At 45.7% G+C, this 21,107-nt stretch overlaps 1 protein-coding gene across 2 annotated transcripts in view; it reads right to left on the bottom strand.

Moving 5' to 3' along the window:
• LOC125464592 (carbohydrate-responsive element-binding protein) overlaps positions 1-21,107 on the bottom strand; it is a 156,424-nt gene that overhangs the window by 80,904 nt on the left and 54,413 nt on the right. For both annotated transcript variants that reach the window (XM_059655497.1, XM_059655499.1), the window contains exon 7: positions 15,995-16,075. In XM_059655497.1, the coding sequence (XP_059511480.1) occupies positions 15,995-16,075 (81 nt within the window). The remainder of the gene's footprint in view (positions 1-15,994; positions 16,076-21,107) is intronic.

Here is a 21,107-nt window from a genome sequence, read left to right as displayed (position 1 = left end):
TTTAGGCCCTAAAATTATTGAACTCGATATTGAATCTGGGGGGCTGCAGGGTCCCCAAGTGGAAAGTGAGGTTTGTTCCTCCAGCTTGCTTTGAGCTTCACTGGAACACTGCAGCAAGCCACAGACAGAGATGTTGGCCAGGGATCAGGCAGGTAACAGGTAGTTCAGGGTCAATTTTGCGAGCAAAACATAGACGTTCTGCAAAGCAGCCACCCAGTCTATGCTTTATTTCCACAATGTAGAGGAAACCACATTGTGAACAGTGAATGCAGTAGACTAGATTCTGGGAAGTACAGAAGAAATGTTGTTTCACCTGTAAGGTATGTTGGGGCCTTTGGATACTGAGGAGGGAGGAGGTAAATGGGCAGGTGTTACACCTTTGCTGGTTACAGGGGAAGGTGCCGTGGGGCTGAGTTGGGTGTTGGGGGTGAAGGTAGTGTGGACCAGGGTGTCCTGGAGGGAATGGTCCCTGTGGTAGGCAGACAAGTGGGGGAGGGGAATGTGTCTGGTGGCATCTCTTGGAGGTGGTGGAAATGGGGTCTGATGATCTTTTGGATGTGGATGCTGGTGGGATGGTAGGTAAGGGCAAGGGGAAAACCTATCGTTGTTGCGGGAGGGAAGAGGTGAGGGTGGAAGTGCGGGAGATGGATCATACCCGATTGAGGTTCCTGTCAACAATGGTGCTGGGAATCCCCAGTTGAGGAAGAAGGTGGACATTTCGGAGGCTCCCTTGTCGAAGTTGGCCTCAATTGAACGTATATGATGGAGACGGAGGAACTGAGAGAATGGGATGGAATCTTTACTGGAAGTGGAGTGTGAGATGTATAGTCCATGTACCTGTGGGAGTCAGTAGGTTTACAGTGGATATTAGTGGCTAGTCTACCCTAGAAATGGAAACAGAGATGTCGAGTAAGGAAAGAGAAGAGTCAGAGATAGACCAGATGAAAGTGAGGGCGGGGGGGAATTGGAAGCGAAATCGATGAACTTTTCTAATTCCTGAAGAGAGAGGGAAGCGGGACCGATGATATCATCAACAGATCAGAGAAACAGTCATGGGTGGAGACCACAATAGGACGGGAACAAGGAATGTTCCATGTACGTCTCAAAGAGACGAGCATAATTAGGGCCCATGCGGGTACCCATGGCCACCCCTCTTACCTAAAGAAACTGAGAGGAGTTAAAAGAGAAGTTGTTGATGCTGAGAATGAGCTCGGCCAAGCAGACAAGGGTGGTGGTGGGTGGGGATGGTTCAGATCTTTGCTCCAGGAAGAAGTGGACATGCCTAAGGTCCTCCTGGTGGGTACTGGATGTGTAAAGGGATTGCACGTCCATGGTAAAGAGGAGGTGGCTAGAACCGACAAACTGGAAGTTTTGAAACCGGCGTAAGGCATCAGATGAATCATCGATGTATGTGGGCAGGGATTGGACCAGTGGTGGGGTGGGGGGGGGGGAGAAGGCTGAGTCAAGGTAGGAAGAGATGAGCTCTGCGAGGCAGGAGCAGGCTGAAGCAACAGAACTGCCTGGACAGTCCTGTTTGTGGATTTTTCGAAGGAGGTAGAAGTGAGCAGTGTAGGGCTGGGGGACTATCAGCTTGCGAGCAGTTTGGCAGGGGTGGGGGTGTCATTAGATGAAACATTCGTAAATATAATGGCCTGATGTGTCATGGTGGGGTCATGATCCAGGGGAATGAAGGAGGAGGTATCTGAATGCTGGCGTTCAGCCTCTGCAAGGTAGAGGCCAGTATGCCAGACTACAACAGCACCACTCTTATCAGCAGGCTCAATGGCAAAGTCAGGGTTAGATCTAAGTGCACACAGAGTGTAGTCAGTTCGGAACGAGACAGGTTGGATTGTGTGAGGGGGGCAGAGAAATTGAGGCAACAATGCCACATCGACGGTTCTCAATGAACAGATCGAGCACAGGTAATACGAGGGAGGGGTGCAGGTGAAGGGAAAGCGTTAAAGGTGGATGAAGGAATCTATGGGATGGGGAGAGGACACTTGTCCTAAGAAATGAGCATGGAGGTGAAGACGACGGAAGAAGAGTTTGTCATTGTGCTGCGCCTGAAATTCGTTAAGGAAGGGACACAGCAGGATAAATCTGAGGCCTTTGAGCACAGAAGGTTTAGCATCAGACAGCAGAAGGTTTGGAGGGATGATGAATGCCTGACAGGAGGTTGGGGGGGGAAGGGTTGGGAGAGGAGGAGAGGAAGGTTGCAGAGGGCCTGGGTATCTCTGAGTTGTTGCATCTTGTGGGCCTTGATGCCTGAAAGGAAAAGGAAATGTTTCTTGTTAGCGCGGTGAATGCGCCAGAGGAAGAAGTGGAACTGCAGAGTGGTACAATCCCGGGCCAATGTGATGTGACGCTGTTGTGGAGAAGAGAGTGCATGTGACACTGCATGTGGGGTATCCCTGTGTGTCCCACTCCCCATGTCCCAGCCCTCTATCCCACACCCCACACAACAGGCCTTGTTATCACACAGCCTGCCATTACACACCTGCTGTTGTTAATCACTAATAGTCCCCATTAACAACATTCACCCTCCCAGCCGGATTGTTATCAATTCCTTTGACCAGCTGTTCTTCTCTCTTTAGGCTCTATCCTATTGTTTACTCCCTAACCCACCCACCTCCCTGTTTTCTGCATATAAACTGATGTTTTCCCAGCCACCATCAGTTCTGAGGAAGGGTCACTAGACCCAAAACATTAACTCTGATTTTCTTCTTCACAGATGCTGCCAGACATGCCGAGCTTCTTCAGCAACTTCTGTTTTTGTTCCTGATTTAGGGCATCTGCAGTTCTCCCCATTTTACAACAGAAGTTTTTATTCTTTCTGCAGTTAGGTTACATATCTTTCCAATTAAAATGCAGTTAACTCCTCTTTCTGCAAGCAGAGGTTAATCACAAGATTTCCAAGTAAACGAAACAGCAGATTTATTATCTAACTCCAAGAAAAATATCTAAGAAGCAACATTAAGTGGTGCTGTCACTTAAGCCATCTCTCCCTCTGAGACACTCTGTGTCCTGTATGAAGGAAGATAAACTACATGTAGTTTAATGTAGTTCGGGTGTCCTTCAGGCATACAGACTTAACTTGAAACCAAAGCTGGCGAAGGGTCGCCAGACCAGAAAGGTTAACTCTGCTTATTTTTTTTCTCCAGAGTTGCTGCCGGACCTGCTGAGCTTTTCCAGCAACTTCTCTTTTTGCACCGAAGCTGCTAGGTTGGTTTCTTGGACGCAGGTAGCAGTACAAAGATTGCAATTATTTTTAAAGCTTCTGGTTTCCTGATTCTTCTTTCCAGTCAGTCAACCACACATTTTTCTTCTTGGGGGAGAGAGTGCCTTCCTAGTCTTTGTTCAGTTCTGCATCGTTAATTAGTTCTGTCTAATCTGCCAGAAAAGCTAATTGAAATAGAAACTGTTTGTATATGACATGTCTGCGGAGATAATGGTTTCCAGTCTGCTTAGTACAGTATAGATGTTTCAGCTCTAACTTGTGAAGATTCTCATAATGATGTAAATCAAATAGGAGGCAAGGAATTTTTCACACTTCCCATTGGAGCATGGGGGACTGATTCTATTGCCCTTTGGAAAAAAAGTTCATTTCAGCTCAGACAGAATCCATGTTGATTTGGTAATTTTTTTCTCTCCTTTATTCATGAGATAAGGGTAGGCAGCAATTTTTGTCCATTCCTAATTGCCCAGAGGGCAGTTAAGAGTCAGACACATTTCTGTGGGTCTGGAGTCATATGTAGGTCAAACCAGGTATGGATGGCAGTTTCCTTCCCTAAAGGATGCGAGTGAATCAGATGGGTTTTTCCCTGGCAATCACTAATCATGGTCATCACTAGATTCTCAACTGCAGATATTTCATTGAATTTGAATTCCACAATCTGCCGTGGCAAGATTTGAACGTGGGTCCCCAGAACATTACCTGAGTCTCTGGATTAACAGTCCAACAATAATACCACTAGGCCATCACCTCCCCCAGTTGCAGCCTAATGCAGCCAGTTGGTGTGGGTCAGTTGATCCGTGTCACTTTGGTCCCTTTCCATTCATGAAAGTTCAAGTATTAAATCAGCCGATTGATTTCAAAGATCAATAGTTCATATTTTGTATCATTATGATATCATCATTCACAACTCTTAATTTTTCAAATCAGATATTAAGCTGAGGCTCCATCTGTTTCTTCAGGTGGATGCGGAATATCCCTTGCACCCATCTTGAACAAAGAAGACAATCTTTTGCTGACCTGGCCAATGTGTATTCTTCAATCAATATTACACAAAAAAGCAGAATGACCTGACCCCAATCAACTAATTTTGCCAATCCCTTTCCAGAATTTTTCAATCTGACTTCTGATGCAAGGTCGATTCTAATAGATACATTCCAGCAAATCATGCAGGCAGCAATGGAGAGAATCTTTGTATCTGTTCCCTTGTTATGGTACCAGCTGCCCTATTCCAGTTAGTAAACCATTCAAAAGGTTCAAAACCATTTTGACAACTACAATGAGAAGGTCTGTCTATGAGTGGTATGGTGCCAGGCAAGTAAGGCAGTAGGGCTGCAGATGAGTAAGAGATAGTGTAGCAGGTAGGTGGGTAGATGAGGAGACCAGACTGTAAGTGGGTAATGAGCTATGGTGTCAGATCGGTGTGGGAGCAGGGTGCCAGAGGAGTAAAAGGGCAGGGTGGCAAGTGGTTGCCAAGTGGATAAACAGATACAAGTGATAGGTAAAGGTAAGGTAAGTCATTGGGGATAATGGGAACTGCAGATGCTGGAGAATTCCAAGCTCAGAGCCTCCCTCAGAGCCCCAGCTCAGAGCCTCCCTCTCCCAGGCCTGCAAAGGACCCCTGCTGTTTTTTATCCTCCGCAGGATCCACAGACTGAACACCCAGTTCCACTCAGCTTTACTGGACACCAAAAATCGTAAGTACAACCAACTCACAGACCCCTGCCACCCACAAGAGGATTCCTGCACCTACCAAATCCCGAGTCTGTCCCTGCCCCTCTCCCACCATGCACCCGCCGCCATTGACCATGAGGACACCACCGGAGACCCCACCGATGACGTCACATCCGCCTCCGCCGGCCACAGAACTTCCGGAACCGCTGCTGCAGTCACCACCTCCACTTCCAGGTACAACACCTCACACACCACCCTCACCGCAGCTGCTGCCGCCCACCCCGATCCTCCAACCGCCGACGGAACCCCGCCCACGGCCGACACCGACGGAACCCCGCCCACGGGCGACGCCGATGGAACCCCGCCCACGGCCGACGCCGACGGAACCCCGCCCACGGCCGACGGCACCCCGCCCACAGCCGACGCCGACGGAACCCCGCCCACGGCCGACGACATCATCGCTCCGCCCACAACCTCCACAGCCAGCAACCCCAGAGAAGACAGCCACACTGAGCCCTGCCGCATCTTCACCATCCCCCCAGACCTCCCACTGACTGAGGACGAACGGTCAGTCCTTAGGAAGGGGCTCACCTTTGTCCCCCTACAACCACACATCAACAAATACCAGTCACGGTTGGACATAGAGCAGTTTTTCCGCCGTCTTCGCCTCCATGCCTACTTCTTCAACCAGGAACCTAACCCTCCCTCCACTGACCCCTTCACCCGCTTCCAACACAAGTCCTCCTCCTGGACACCATCCCCAGACCTCCTACCCTCCCTCGACCTCTTTATCTCCAACTGCCGTCGAGACATTAACCGCCTCAACCTCTCCACCCCTCTCACCCACTCCAACCTCTCCCCCGCAGAACGGGCAGCCCTCCGCTCCCTCCGCTCCAACCCCAACCTCACCATCAAACCCGCAGACAAGGGTGGCGCAGTGGTAGTATGGCGCACTGACCTCTACATCGCCGAGGCCAGACGCCAACTCTCCGACACCACCTCCTACCGCCCCCTCGATCATGACCCCACACCCGAGCACCAAACCATCATCTCCAACACCATTCATGACCTCATCACCTCAGGGGACCTCCCACCCACATGCTCCAACCTCATTGTTCCCCAACCCCGCACGGCCCGTTTCTATCTCCTTCCCAAAATCCACAAACCTGCCTGCCCTGGTCGACCCATCGTCTCAGCCTGCTCCTGCCCCACCGAACTCATCTCCACCTATCTGGACTCCATTTTCTCCCCTTTGGTCCAGGAACTCCCCACCTACGTCCGTGACACCACCCACACCCTCCACCTCCTCCAGGACTTCCAATTCCCTGGCCCCCAACACCTCATCTTCACCATGGACGTCCAGTCGCCATACACCTGCATTCCGCATGCAGATGGCCTCAAGGCCCTCCGCTTCTTCCTGTCCCGCAGGCCCGACCAGTCCCCCTCCACCGACACCCTCATCCGCCTAGCTGAACTCATTCTCACCCTCAACAACTTCCCTTTTGACTCCTCCCACTTCCTACAGACTAAGGGGGTGGCCATGGGCACCCGCATGGGCCCCAGCTATGCCTGCCTCTTTGTAGGTTACGTGGAACAGTCCCTCGTCCGCACCTACACAGGCCCCAAACCCCACCTCTTCCTCCGGTACATTGATGACTGTATCGGCGCCGCCTCTTGCTCCCCAGAGGAGCTCGAACAGTTCATCCACTTCACCAACACCTTCCACCCCAACCTTCAGTTCACCTGGGCCATCTCCAGCACATCCCTCACGTTCCTGGACCACTCAGTCTCCATCTCAGGCAACCAGCTTGTAACTAATGTCCATTTCAAGCCTACCGACTCCCACAGCTACCTGGAATACACCTCCTCCCACCCAACATCCTGCAAAAATTCCATCCCCTATTCCCAATTCTTCCGCATCCGCCGCATCTGCTCCCACAATAAGACATTCCACTCCCGCACATCCCAGATGTCCAAGTTCTTCAAGGACCGCAACTTTCCCCCCACAGTGATCGAGAACGCCCTTGTCTCCCGCGTCTCCCGTATTTCCCGCAACACATCCCTCACACCCCGCCCCCCCCCCCCCACAACCGCCCAAAGAGGATCCCCCTCGTTCTCACACACCACCCTACCAACCTCCGGATACAACGCATCATCCTCCGACACTTCCGCCATTTACAATCCGACCCCACCATCCAAGACATTTTTCCATCCCCACCCCTGTCTGCTTTCCGGAGAGACCACTCTCTCCGTGACTCCCTTGTTCGCTCCACACTGCCCTCCAACCCCACCACACCCGGCACCTTCCCCTGCAACCGCAGGAAATGCTACACTTGCCCCCACACCTCCTCCCTCACCCCTATCCCAGGCCCCAAGATGACATGCCACATTAAGCAGAGGTTCACCTGCACATCTGCCAATGTGGTATACTGCATCCACTGTACCCGGTGTGGCTTCCTCTACATTGGGGAAACCAAGCGGAGGCTTGGAGACCGCTTTGCAGAACACCTCCGCTCAGTTCGCAACAAACAACTGCACCTCCCAGTCGCAAACCATTTCCACTCCCCCTCCCATTCTTTAGATGACATGTCTGTCATGGGCCTCCTGCAGTGCCACAACGATGCCACCCGAAGGTTGCAGGAACAGCAACTCATATTCCGCCTGGGAACCCTGCAGCCATATGGTATCAATGTGGACTTCACCAGTTTCAAAATCTCCCCTTCCCCTACTGCATCCCTAAACCAGCCCAGTTCGTCCCCTCCCCCCACTGCACCACACAACCAGCCCAGCTCTTCCCCCCCACCCACTGCATCCCAAAACCAGTCCAACCTGTCTCTGCCTCCCTAACCTGTTCTTCCTCTCACCCATCCCTTCCTCCCACCCCAAGCCGCACCCCCATCTACCTACTAACCTCATCCCACCTCCTTGACCTGTCCGTCTTCCCTGGACTGACCTATCCCCTCCCTACCTCCCCACCTCTACTCTCTCCACCTATCTTCTTTTCTCTCCATCTTCGGTCCGCCTCCCCCTCTCTCCCTATTTATTCCAGTTCCCTCTCCCCATCCCCCTCTCTGATGAAGGGTCTAGGCCCGAAACGTCAGCTTTTGTGCTCCTGAGATGCTGCTTGGCCTGCTGTGTTCATCCAGCCTCACATTTTATTATCTTGTAAGTCATTGGGGTCGCTTTAGGAGTTGGGGGAGGCGGCATGGGGATGTTTGGAGGGTTCAGTATCAGGACTGGGACTGAGTACGAGTGATGGGGTGATCCCATGGAAGTTTGTGGACAGGACCATTAGTTTACAGTTAGAGCAAGTTTCAATTCCTCTGACATTTGGATAACTATTCATGTTCGTCAGAGCCCTCTGAAGTCTCCAACTTTAATGCAGAATTTACGACTTTTTATAGGATTCCAATTTAAACTTCTCAGGCAATTATTGTGTGGTCAATGTATCGGAACTTACAAATGGTCCTGATGCACTTCTTTCAGAATATGCCTGAACTCTATCCAGAGGCTGGGAAATTTGGACCATTACTAGTTACTACCAGCATTGCTAGTTATGGAGTTTCACAGTATGCAAATTAGAGGCCGCGCTTGCTACATTATGATAGCAACTGCACTTTTAAAAATACTTGACTGGCTATATCATGCTAATAAGCTGATGGTTGCGAAAAATACTATTAAACTGCAAATCATTCTCAAGAAAGATCATTAAAGTATTAATTGTGGTGGTCATGACTCAGTATGGAGCACTTACCCTACTTAGTCACAAGGTTGTGAGTTCAAATCCTATTCCAGATTTGGATTCTGTAAAAGCCTGCGACTGACATTAAAACAACAGGCACATCAATTCCTGCTTTACCTCTCTTCACCTTCTTAAGTAAAGGACAGTAACAACTTTTCAACCGAAGGAGACCTGGTTTCTTTGTTTCTTTGAGACAAATCCTGAAGCTACAAATTCTTGTCTGCAATTTCCTGGCCTACTTTTATCAAATCACAGAAGTGGAAACATCATCTCCTGGCAATGTGTCCCTTTGAATATTTTATGATGTTCTGCAAGGTAATTTTAAAATACTTTATTTTTACCGAGACAAACAGGCAATAGTGTCACCTACCCTTGAGTCCAAAATTGGAGGTTTCAATCAGGTGGTAAGAAAATTAATTGACTAGAAATACATTAGCTTGATAAAAAATCATGAAGGAAATGTGGCAGGGAAATATATTACAGGATGTAAGTGTTACTTTTTGAGGAAATGGCTTTGTGCAAGGCTTTTCATTCACATTGAGTCAATTTTCTAAGGTTCATAAATCATAGAGTCAAAGCTAAATGCAGCCCACAAAGAGAGTTAATTAACAATGGATAATTAGACTGAGGCACAATTATAGTTCATTCTCATTTTGAAGTAATTAAAGTTTTCACCACGTTTGATTTCATATAATTATTCATCAGTAATTTGAAAATATGCCTGACGTTGAGAGGCGGAGGACTACACTTGGTTTGATAACAGACTTCTCTGGAGTATAGGCGACAGTGGCACTGCAGTGTCACCACTGGCTGATGGTGTAATTACAGCATAACAGGAATCCGAAGGCTCTCCCATGAGAAATACAGACTCAAGAAGTTATAATGGATAAGGTTGACATGGAGCCATCAAAAAAATCCAACTCAATAACAGAGTGTAACCTGTGGAGTGTGTCAGTTTGGGAAGTATGAGAGGTTAAGTCACTCACCTTAGAATCTAGAATTAATTGCTTAAGTTCTTTGATAATGTCAACTGTTTAGTAGGGTTATAAAGTGTAGTCGGTCAGGTTTCCTTTAGGGCTGAGGAGAGTGAAAACAATCTCTCTAACTGAGTGGGGCTGCTGTAAGTTTACATATTTAACCAGGGCTGACAGATAAACCGATCTAAACCAGTTCCTGAAACAACTGAGGCACAGGATTTTAAAAAATGGTCCCTGTGCAACCGACAGAGAGTGGCGTGGGCAGTATGGGGAGTGTGGGAGCTCAGCAAAGGAGGCTTTTCTTTTATTCTGCTGTCTTGTTTGCCTAACTACTTTCACAGGTCAGTGGGGGTAGGTGTGGAACGGCCCCCAAGAGCTGGGGCATTATTCAAGCATTAAATGAGAAGCATCAGTGATAAATAGCAAAAAAAAAGCAAATGAGAAAAAGAGATTCAAATAGGATTTCAATCAATGGATAAAGTGATTAAGAAGGCATAGGGGATATACTTGCCTTTATCAGTCAAGGCATAGAGTTTACAAATGGGGAGGCTACGCTGGAATTGTAGAAAAGTTGGTTAGGCCACAGACATAGAGTAGTGTGTGCAGTTCTGGAATCCACATCATAGGAGGAATGTGGTAGCACTGGAGAGGGTGCAGATAATATTTACCAGGATACTGCCTGAGGTGCAGAGTTTCATAGAACATAGAACATTTCAGCACAGTACAGGCCCTTCGGCCCTCGATGTTGTGCCGACCTGTCATACCAATCTGAAGCCCATCTAACCTACACTATTCCATGTACGTCCATATGCTTATCCAATGATGACTTAAATGTACTTAAAGTTGGCGAATCTACTACCGTTGCAGGCTAAGCGTTCCATTCCCTTACTATTCTCTGAGTAAATAAACTACCTCTGACATCTGTTGTATATCTTTCACCCCTCAATTTAAAGCTGTACCCCCTCGTGCTCGCTGTCACCATCCTAGGGAAAAGGCTCTCCCTATCCACCCTATCTAACCCTCTGATTATTTTATATGTCTCAATTAAGTTACCTCTCAACCTTCTTCTCTCTAACAAAAACAGCCTCAAGTCCCTCAGCCTTTCCTCGTAAGATCTTCCCTCCATACCAGGCAACATCCTAGTAAATCTCCTCTGCAAACTTTCCAAAGCTTCCACATCCTTCTTATAATGCGGTGACCAGAACTGTATACAATACTCCAAGTGCAGCGGCACCAAGTTATAAAGAGAGGGACAGACTGAGGTTGTTTTCTTTAGAGCAGAGGAGATTGAGAGGGGACACAGTTGATGCAAAATTATGAGAGGCATAAATAGGAAAAAACTGTTCACCTTGATGGAGCATTCAATGACCAGGGAGCACAGATTTAAGGTAACAGGTAGAAGGTATAGAGGAGATAGAACATAGAACTGTACAGCACAGGAATAGACCCTTCAGCCCACAACGTTGTGCCAAACACAATGTCAAATTAAACTAATTCCTTCTTGGTCCATATCCTTCCATTCTTTGCATATTCTTGAGGTTATCTAAATGTTCCTTAAATGCCCCAATCGTATCTGCCTCCACCACCACCGCTAGAAGAGTGTTCCAGACTCCAACCACTCTCTGTGTAAAAAATTTCCCCTCACATCTCTTTTGAACTTGCCCCCTCTCATCTCAAATGCATGCCCCCTTGTTTTAAACATTTCAACTCCAGGAGAAAAATTCTGACCATTAACCCTATCTATGGATGTCATAATTTTATAGACTTCTATCAAGTCTCTCCTCAGCCTCCGTCACTCCAGAGAAGACAACCCAAATTTTTCTAGCCTCTCCTTTTAGCTCATACCCTCTATTCCAAGCATCATTCTGCACCCTCTCCAAAGCCTCTACATGTAAGATATGAGGAAAAACCTCTTTTTCTTCTGGAACTCACCACCAATAAGGGTGATACAGACAGAAACCCTCATTATATTTAAGAAATATTTAGGCACACATTTGTAATTTCAAGGCATGCGAGACCATGAGCCAAATAGTGGAAAACGGGATTACGATAGTTAGGTTGTTGATTTTGACCAGCGTGGATGTGGTGGACCGAAGGACTTTTTTCTGTGATGTTGATCTCCTAAGGCTCTACGTCTTTAAGTCAAGGTAAAGAGAGAGTCTGATCGAAGTTTGAAAAATATTGAAAAATATTGGCCTTAAATTTGAACTTACTTAGTCATGGCAGGCAAAGGCAGCTGATTGGAATGTGAGCCCTAAATTATTTGATAGTATCCGACGTGACCACACCTACAGGAAGTACTCCCAAAAGTAGAAATGTCAGCTCCTGTATCAGTGTTTGAGGGGCAGCTGGAGACACTGTGGAACGTCTGCGATGTTGAGAAGTATATGGACAGTACACTTAGAGAGGTGGCCACACCACAGCTCAAGAGACTGAAGGAAAGAAGGAAATAGGTGATCACCTGGTAGTCAAAGAGGAACAGGCTGAAACCCCTGGCTCACAATTTGATTTTCCATTTTGGGAGCTGATAAGGGCACTGGGGGTTCCTCAAGATAGTGCAGGTTCTTCAAGTGAGGTAATGGCTTAGTGATAATATCCCTGGACTGTTACTTCAGAGACCTAGGTAATGTTCTGAAAACCCAGGCTCAAATCCCACCTCGTGAATCTAACAAAAGAAAAATTTGGAATTAAGATCTTACAGATGACCATGAATTCCTTGCTGATTGTCAGGAAAAACCCACCCAGTTCACGAATGTTGTTTAGGGAAGGAAATCTGTCATTCTTACTTGGTCTAGCTTAGATGTGACTCCAGACCCACAGCAATATGTTTAACTCCTAACTGCCATCTAAGCAATTGGGAATGGGCAGTAAATGCTGGCCTAGCTAGCAACACCCTCATCCCATGAATAAATTTTAAAAAAGACAGAGTCAAGCTTCTGGTAGCAAAACAGTCCAACTGTACAGGATGGGAGGAATAAAAAAAGTGTGGTAGTGATGGGGGGGATCGTGAGTTAGGAAAACAGACGGACATTTCTGTGGACTGAAGGGCCTGTACTGTGCTGTACTGTTCTATGTTTTGTGTTCTATGAAACTGTAGACCAGTGAGTCTAACATCAGTGGGAGGGAAACTGTTGGGGAAAATTCAGAAGGAGAAAATTAATACCCATTTGGAGAGGCAAGGCTTGATTAGCATTGTCAGCATGGCTTTGTCAGAGGGAGCTCACGTTTAACAAATCTGGTATATTTTTCGAGGAGGTGACAAAGTGTTTACATACATAGAACATAGAACATTACAGCACAGTATAGGCCCTTCGGCCCTCGATGTTGTGCCGACTTGTCATACCGATCTCAAGCCCATCTAACCTACACTATTCCATGTACGTCCATATGCTTGTCCAATGACGACTTAAATGTACCCAAAGTGGGCGAATCTACTGCCGTTGCAGGCAAAGCGTTCCATTCCCTTACTACTCTCTGAGTAAAGAAACTACCTCTGACATCTGTCCTATATCTTTCACCCCTCAATTTAAAGCTAGTTTAGATGAGGGTAGGGCTGTTGATGTAGTTTATACCGATTTCAGAGAGGCCTTTGTCATGGTCCCACATGGGAAACTGATAAAGAAGCGGGGTGGCACGCTGGCTCAGTGGTTAGCACTACAGCCTCAGCTCTAGGGACCCGGGTTCGATTCCAGCCTCGGACAATTGTCTGTGCGGAGTTTGCACGGTCTCCCTGTGTCTGTGTAGGTTTCCTCTGGTTTCCTCCCACAGTCCAAGGATGTGCAGGTTAGGTGGATCAGCCATGCTAAATTGCCCGTAGCGTTCAGGGGTGTGTGGGTTACAGGGGAATGAGTCTGGGTGGGATGCTTCAAGGGGCGGTGTGGACTTGTTGGACAAAGTGCCTGTTTCCACATAGTAGGGAATCTAATCTAAGCTAAAAGCTCATGGGATCCTGGCTAACTTGCCAAGATGAATCCAAAACTGGCTTACTAACAGGAGACAGAGGGGGTGGCAGAAAGCTGTTTGTGAAACTGGAGGCTGGTATCCAATAGTATTCCACAGGGATCATTGTTTTAGTATTTTATTGATTGTGACATTGAAGAAAATATGAGGGGAATGAAAAAGTAAATTTGTGGATGCCACAAAGATTGACCAGGTGGTTGACAGTTGGAAAGGAAGGTGTTAGGTTACAGGAGGATATAAACAGCTTAGTGAGATGGGCAGATTAGTAGCAGATATAAATTAACCTGGCTAAGTGTGAGGCACACTTTAGTAGATATAACAAGACAGGGGAAGACTCAATGAAGGACAGGACACTAGGAAGCTCACAGGAATTGAGGTATCTTTAGATCCCTGAGGATGGCAGGACAGGTTAATAGGTTAGTTTAGAAGGCATTTGGGATGCCTGCCTTTATCAGTCATGAGATAGATTATAAGAGAGCGGAAATTCAATCGGAGCTGACTAGGACTTTGGTTGGACCACAGTTACAGTATTATATGCACAGCAAAGTTGACACACTACAGGAAGATGTGACTGCACTAGAGAGGGTGCAGAAGAGATTGGCCAGGATTTTGCCTGGGATGGGGCATTTTAACTAAGAAGAAAGGCTGGATAGGCTTGTGTTGCTTTCTTTGGAGCAGAAAAGGCTGAAGGGGAACCTGGTAAAGGCGTGTAAGATTATGAGAGGCATGGAAAGTGCGAATAAAAAGCAGCCATTCCTATATCTTGAAGGCTCAATACTAAGATGCTTTAATTTTCATGTGAAAGGCAGAGGGTTGAGAGGGGTTTTGATGCAAACAAATTCATTCAGAGGCTGGTGTGAATTTAGAGTGTACTGCCTGGGAAATTCGTTGAGATGGTAACCTCACAATTTTTGAGAAGTACTTGTACAAGCACTTGAAATGTCATCACATTCAAGGCAACATTTCAAGTGTTGGAAAATGGGACTGGTATACATTTACAGTAGTTTTTGGCAGTACAGGTTCAATGGGTTGAAGGGCCTCTTCTGTATTTTGTGGTTCTATGTAATAAATGGTAGACAGGAACGGTCTGCAAATGTGACATTTTGAATTGATATATATATAGGGGGAAAAAAAACGAACCTAGTACTTCAACATATAGAGAAGGGAAAAAGCCATTTGATCCGTTACGCTTTTGTAATCTCTAAAATTGTGATGAAAGCAATTGTCAACATTTTTTGCAAGTGACCTGATCTACTGCAGCACATCTACAAGATGCAGTGCAACAACTCACCAAGGCTCCTTTGACAACACCTTCCAAACTCTCAGCCACTATCGCCTGTAAGGGCAGGACAGCAGGCACATGGGGTCACCGCCACCTGAATGTTCCCCACCAAGCCACTCACCAAACTGCATGGAACTATATTGCTGTTCCTTTAGTGTTGCTCCTGAACAGTGCTGCAGACTGCAGCAGTTCAACAAGGTGGTCTGTCGTGAGGTTCTCAAGTGCAAATGGGGATTGACAATAAACGTTGGCTTTGTCAATGATGCCCATATCCCACAAATAAATTTAAAATCAGCTGATTTAAAGAAGAATTACTACCCTGTTTTGAGAACGTAGTAAGACAACAGCTGGGTAGAAGTGAATTATGAGCTTGGCTTGGTTGAGCCTGTAGCTTCCTGCAGCTCACAATACATTTTCTATTGGTCAATTCATCGTACAGTAGTGTTGCTGAAAAAAGTCACATCTTATCGAAGCTTTTCATCTTGCACTCATCAGGGTAATTCATGACCATTGTTAGTATAAAGGGAAAACTAGTTTCTATTATGTGCAAGCGGACCACACTGAATACCTGATTACCAGTCTTAACTTCGTTGTCTGTGTAATTCTTTGCACACAAGATTATTCTGCACGTTGCCCAAATGTGCAGTCACATCCAACATTGCTCACAGCATTGAGAGTTTAGCCAGCACAAGCTGGTTGGATTGGTTGCAGAATGCTTGATTATAGTGTTGCAATGCAGATATTTATAGCATCCTTGAGTCGTATAATAGTGAACAGGCTAGCAAGGTTGGAGCATCACATGGGCACTGCTTCAATTTCTATGACTTCACAAATGTGAACTGTCCTTCACAGTATAAGAATATTGCTTTCCCTACACATTGGTTTTCTTCAAATGATCCCCAGATGAGTACAATACAAAACGCTTCATCAAAATATTGTCTTCCTTTGGCAACACATAAATTCTTTATTCTTAAATACAATAGAGCTGAAACATTATGACATTTTAATGAAATTTTTCATTAAATTTGTTAGGAGTGCAGGGAGTTTTGAACATTTCATGTGAGATAAATTGTTTCTGATACAACTGATGTTCTGAGAGAGTGGAGAAATGTTTGATGCATTCCTACCTTGTACATCCATCAACCCATCCAGATTAGGCTGTAAAGGAGTGAGGTCTGGTTGAATGATGTCAGCATTGCTGGTGTACACTGCAGGAAATCATAACAGAACCACTCAGAAAAATCATTGCACACAATAAAAAAAATTTTGACAGCAGCTTTCTCACACTTGGGGTATCCCAAAGCCTTTCACAGCCTAAGAAAAGCTATTGAAGTGTCCTCAGTCCAATGGAGAGAGATGCTCTGGTCTTTTGTGGACAATGTCACAACTGAGTTTGGAAGGGTGAACCACTTTGTCCCACTTTTCCTGTGCTGAATTTTTAAAAAAGGCCATGATGTTGTTAATTACGTCAAACTGTAAGTTGCTCACAATCAAAAACAAATCAATTAGGTTCCTTAAGTAACAAATGCAAAACTAGACTATTGCAAACAAAACCTCTTTAAATAAAGGTTACAGGATTATTAAAAACAGATTTAAACTGTGCCCATATCTGCAATTATTCTTCTTGAAAAATAACACACAACCTTTAAATCTGGGGGAAGAAATAAAATAACGATGCGCAGACTTTTATAAGTATTTTGGCCAAGTTAGTTAGATTTGGAAAAAAAATTAATTCATAGCATACTGAATGCTGAAGTGTAGATGAAGTTACTTCTCGCACTGGCTGATAACATTGGAGAGTATTGCAGGGTCAATTACAGCTGTCTGAATTCACTTTTCTGGAAACAGTGCTGCAGACTTCCCCTTGAGAAAACCTGCATTTGTGGTGATAAGGATTATATAGGGTAATGGTTCTGAAAAAGGTCAATAGTGAAATTATATTATCTCTGCCCAAGCTGACCACGTCACACACAGACTTTGGATGGAAGCAAGACATTACCCTTAAACAAGCCTTAATAGGAAAGACATGTATTCTGTACTGTTGCTGAGATTCCTCAGTAATTTTAATAAATCAAAGAATTGTGGATGCCAGAAACCTGAAATAGGATAAAAATTGTTCAATAAACTTAGCAAGCCTGGCAACATCTGTGGGGAGAAAGCAGGGTTAATGTTTCAAGTCTGGTGAATGTTCTGAAGGAGGATCACTGGACTCAAAATATTGACGGTTCCTCTCCACAGATGCTGCCAGATCCGCTGATTTTCACCAGTAATTTCTAACTGAGTAGTAATATTGACTAATTGCTATCATGTAATAAACTATTGAGTTAACTGAGACAAATGCCATTTTGTAAAGTGCCTACAGAGGGTATCCTCTACCACCGATCATTGGATAGACCCCAGATATTCAACAGATAGGGGAGCATTGGTTGCAGTGTTTAAGATGAAATGGGAAAGACATAGTAAGGATCTAAGGGGTAAAATTTTTCACACAGAGGGCAGTACACGTATGGAATGAGCTGCCAGGGGAAATGCTGGAAGCTGGTGCAATTACAATATTTAAAAGACATCTGGATGGGTATACAAATAGGAAGTGTTTAGCGGGATATGGCACAAATTCTGGAAAATGGGACTAGATTTATCTAGGATATCTGATTTTTATGGGCAAGTTGGACCAAAGGGTCAGTTTCCGTGCTGTACGTCTCCAAGTTACCTCAAACATCCTTTCCTCTGCAACATACCAACAGAGGTGGCAGATACCATGTGCAGCCAAACAATATCTATTGGGGAAATACATGGTAACAACATTATAGATTTGGTTTCCGAGCAACCAGGAGGAGAACCAAACTTTTTTGAAGGAAAGTAAATGTACTGCTTTCATTGGCAAAGACAGAACCTGCACTAACTATAAAATCAGCAAGGTTGCATGCTTAGCACTCCAGAGATAAACATTCACCAAGAAGCCATTAAGACATGCAGGGGAAAGACTGTGGAATGACAAAGAGAGAAACAAATAGCTAGTAATACTTACAAAAATCAGTAAGTGCTGAAAAGGATAGATTAGATTCCCTAAGTGTGGGAACAGGCCCTTTGCCCCAACAAGTCCACAGTGTCCCTTGGGGCATCCCCCCAGACCCATCCCCCTATAACCCACACACCCCTGAACACTACGGGCAATTTAGCACGGCCAATCCACCCAGCCTGCACAGCCTTTGGACTGTGGGAGAAAACCAGAGCACCCGGAGGAAACCCACGCAGACGTGGGGAGAATGTGCAAACTCCACACAGTCACCCAAGGCTGGAATTGAACCTGGGCCCCTGTGAAGCTGCAGTGCTAACCACTGAGCCACCGTGCCACCCTTGAAGTCACCTTGATCATTAAAGAAAATAGAAAAAGCCAGTCTGCAGCACAGAGATTCAATATTATAAGGAAACAGAATTTTTGAAAGGTGAAATCAACAAATCACTATAGAACTGCCACTGATACATATTAAAGAATTGTTGTAGAATTTGATATATCATTACAATGGGGCAGCACAGTGGCTCAGTAGTTAGCATTGCTGGCTCATGGTACCAGGGAACCAGGTTTGATTCCAGCCTTGGGGAACATTCTCCCCATGTCTGTGTGGATTACTGGCTTAAAGAACAGCAGATTAAAAGCAGCATAGAAATACTATGGATCTGGAACAAATTTACTGGAAGGAGAATTATTAAATACATATAGAAAATAATGGAGTTAGATATAATACTCAAAAACTCAAGATCAGAGCAGTACAAAATTCAAAACTGGACATCATGAAAGCAACAGTTCTTAAGGTACAATATTGCTTCAAAAAGTATACATAAAGTCTGAAGCTGAGCAAGTTAATTCACAATTATATTCAGTGGGCTCGGTTGCAGATTATATTATTAATCAGAGTAATGTTAAAGAGTGCAGATATTTTTGAAAATGTTCAAACGTTTTTGATAATCTATTCATTCATAGGATTTGGCCTTCGATGGCTAGTTCAGCATTTATTGCACATTTCCAAATACCCTGGTGATAGTGGTGATGAGCTGCCTTCTTACAATGTTACAGTTAATTTCAGAACAAAAACATTCTTGAACAAATAAGATTTAATGGAAAAGTATGGTTTCTAAGGACTCCACAGCTAATTTCATAAACGATCAATGGGGATCACCAGAAAGCTGAAATATGGAGCTTTTAAATCAGAAGTGTTGTTAAAACTTATTGCCTAGAGACAATTTAATTTTGTAAATGTTAGTCACATTGTGCTGGGAGCAAAAACCAGAGAGACTCTCAAACAGATCCTGAGAGGGGAGATTGCCACTACCAAAAATAAAGACAAAGAAAGAGTCTGTTCACTTTAAATGGTGCGGACACTCTCAATAGGCATGTAACAAACCAACATAGAGAGTAAGCCAAACACCAGATGGTGAGAACCACTGTCAGCACATGGGATAAGACCTCACAAGCACAAAGGATACCCACACAACAAAGGAACAATACATTTGCAAATCTATAGGTCACTTCCAGAATGATGTGCAGAAAACACGGTTTAAGAACAATGGAAGTGCCGGTGGTCACCCACACAAAGATGTCTATATAATAGAGCACTCAACACTATTAAAAAATGATATTGATATTTGGTACCTCCATTGGAGAAGGTAGCCAGGATGTTCCTAGAGAAACCTGCTGATCCAGAAGGCACAGAAGTTGTTTATAGAATATAGAACATAGAACATAGAACACTACAGCGCAGTACAGGCCCTTAGGCCCTCGATGTTGCGCCAACCTGTGAAACCAAACTGAAGCCAATCTAACCTACACATCTGCTATCCGACCCCACCACCAAAGACATTTTTCCCACCCCAACTTTATCTGCGTTCTGGAGGGACCACTCTCTCCGTGACTCCCTTGTCTGCTCCACACTCCCCTACAGCGCCACCACACCCGGCACTTTTCCCTGCAACCGCACGAAGTGCTACACTTGCCCCCACACCTCCTCGCTCACCTCCATCCCAGGCCCCAAGAAGACTTCCCACATCAAGCAGATGTTCACCTGCACATCTACTAATGTGATATACTGCATCCGCTGTTCCCGTTGTGGCCTTCTCTACATCAGAACACCTACGCTCGGTTTGCACTAAACAACTGCACCTCCCAGTCATGAACCATTTCAACTGCCCCTCCCATTCCTCAGACGACATGTCCATCCTGGGCCTCCTATAGTGCCACAACGGTGTTACCCGAAGGTTGCAGGAACAGCAACTCATATTCCGCTTGGGAACCCTGCTGCCCAATGGTATCAATGTGGACTTCACAAGCTTCAAAATCTCCCCTCCCCGTACCGCATCCCAAAACCAGCACAGCTCATCCCCGCCTCCCTAACCTGACCTTCCTCCCACCTATCCCCTCCTCCCACCCCAAGCCCCACCCCCATCTCCGACCTACTAACCTCATCCCGCCCCCTTGACCTGTCCGTCCTCCCCAGACTGACCTATCTCCTCCCTACCTCCCCATCTACTCACCTTTACTGGCTCCATCCCCACCTCTTTGACTTGGCTGTGTCCTCTCCACCTATTTTCACCTCTATCCATCTCCCATCCGCCTCCCCCTCTCTCCCTATTTATTTCAGAACACCCACCCCCTCCCCCATTTCTGAAGAAGGGTCTAGGCTCGAAATATCAACCTTCCTACTCCTCTGATGCTGCTTGTCCTGCTGTGTTCATCCAGCTCTACACCTTGTTATCTCAGATTCTCCAGCATCTGCAGTTCCTGCTATCTCTAAAATTACTGCCTGCTGAGTTATAATTATACGGCACCGGTGGGATAACTGTCAAGAACATGAGAATACTAGAAGTTACACTGCAACACAACACACTTAACATAATTGAAAATACGTATGTGGTTCATGATAAAAAGCCTTAACTGAGGACCTCGTCCATCACCTGCAGTTCTACACGTACATGTCAACCTTGGTTCTTGAGGAGTCCTATTCTCACTCTAGCTATTCTTTGTCCTTTAAGATACTTGAAGAATCTCTTTGGATTCACCCTAATCTTCTTGGCCAAAGCTATCTTGCGCCCCCTTTTCACCCTCCTGATATCCTACTTCAGTAAACTCCTGTTTCCCTTATATTCTTCCAGGGATTTCCTTAATCCCAGCTGTCTGGTCCTGAGCCATGTCTCCTTTTTTCTGGTCAAAGCCTCAATATCTCTTGACATCCAGGGTTCCCTACT

The sequence above is a fragment of the Stegostoma tigrinum genome, chromosome 27 (genome assembly GCF_030684315.1).
Source record: "Stegostoma tigrinum isolate sSteTig4 chromosome 27, sSteTig4.hap1, whole genome shotgun sequence".
In the NCBI taxonomy this organism is placed as follows: Eukaryota; Metazoa; Chordata; class Chondrichthyes; order Orectolobiformes; family Stegostomatidae; genus Stegostoma; species Stegostoma tigrinum.
Note: the sequence above shows the minus strand (reverse complement) of the source record. Positions and strands in the feature narration are given on the sequence as shown.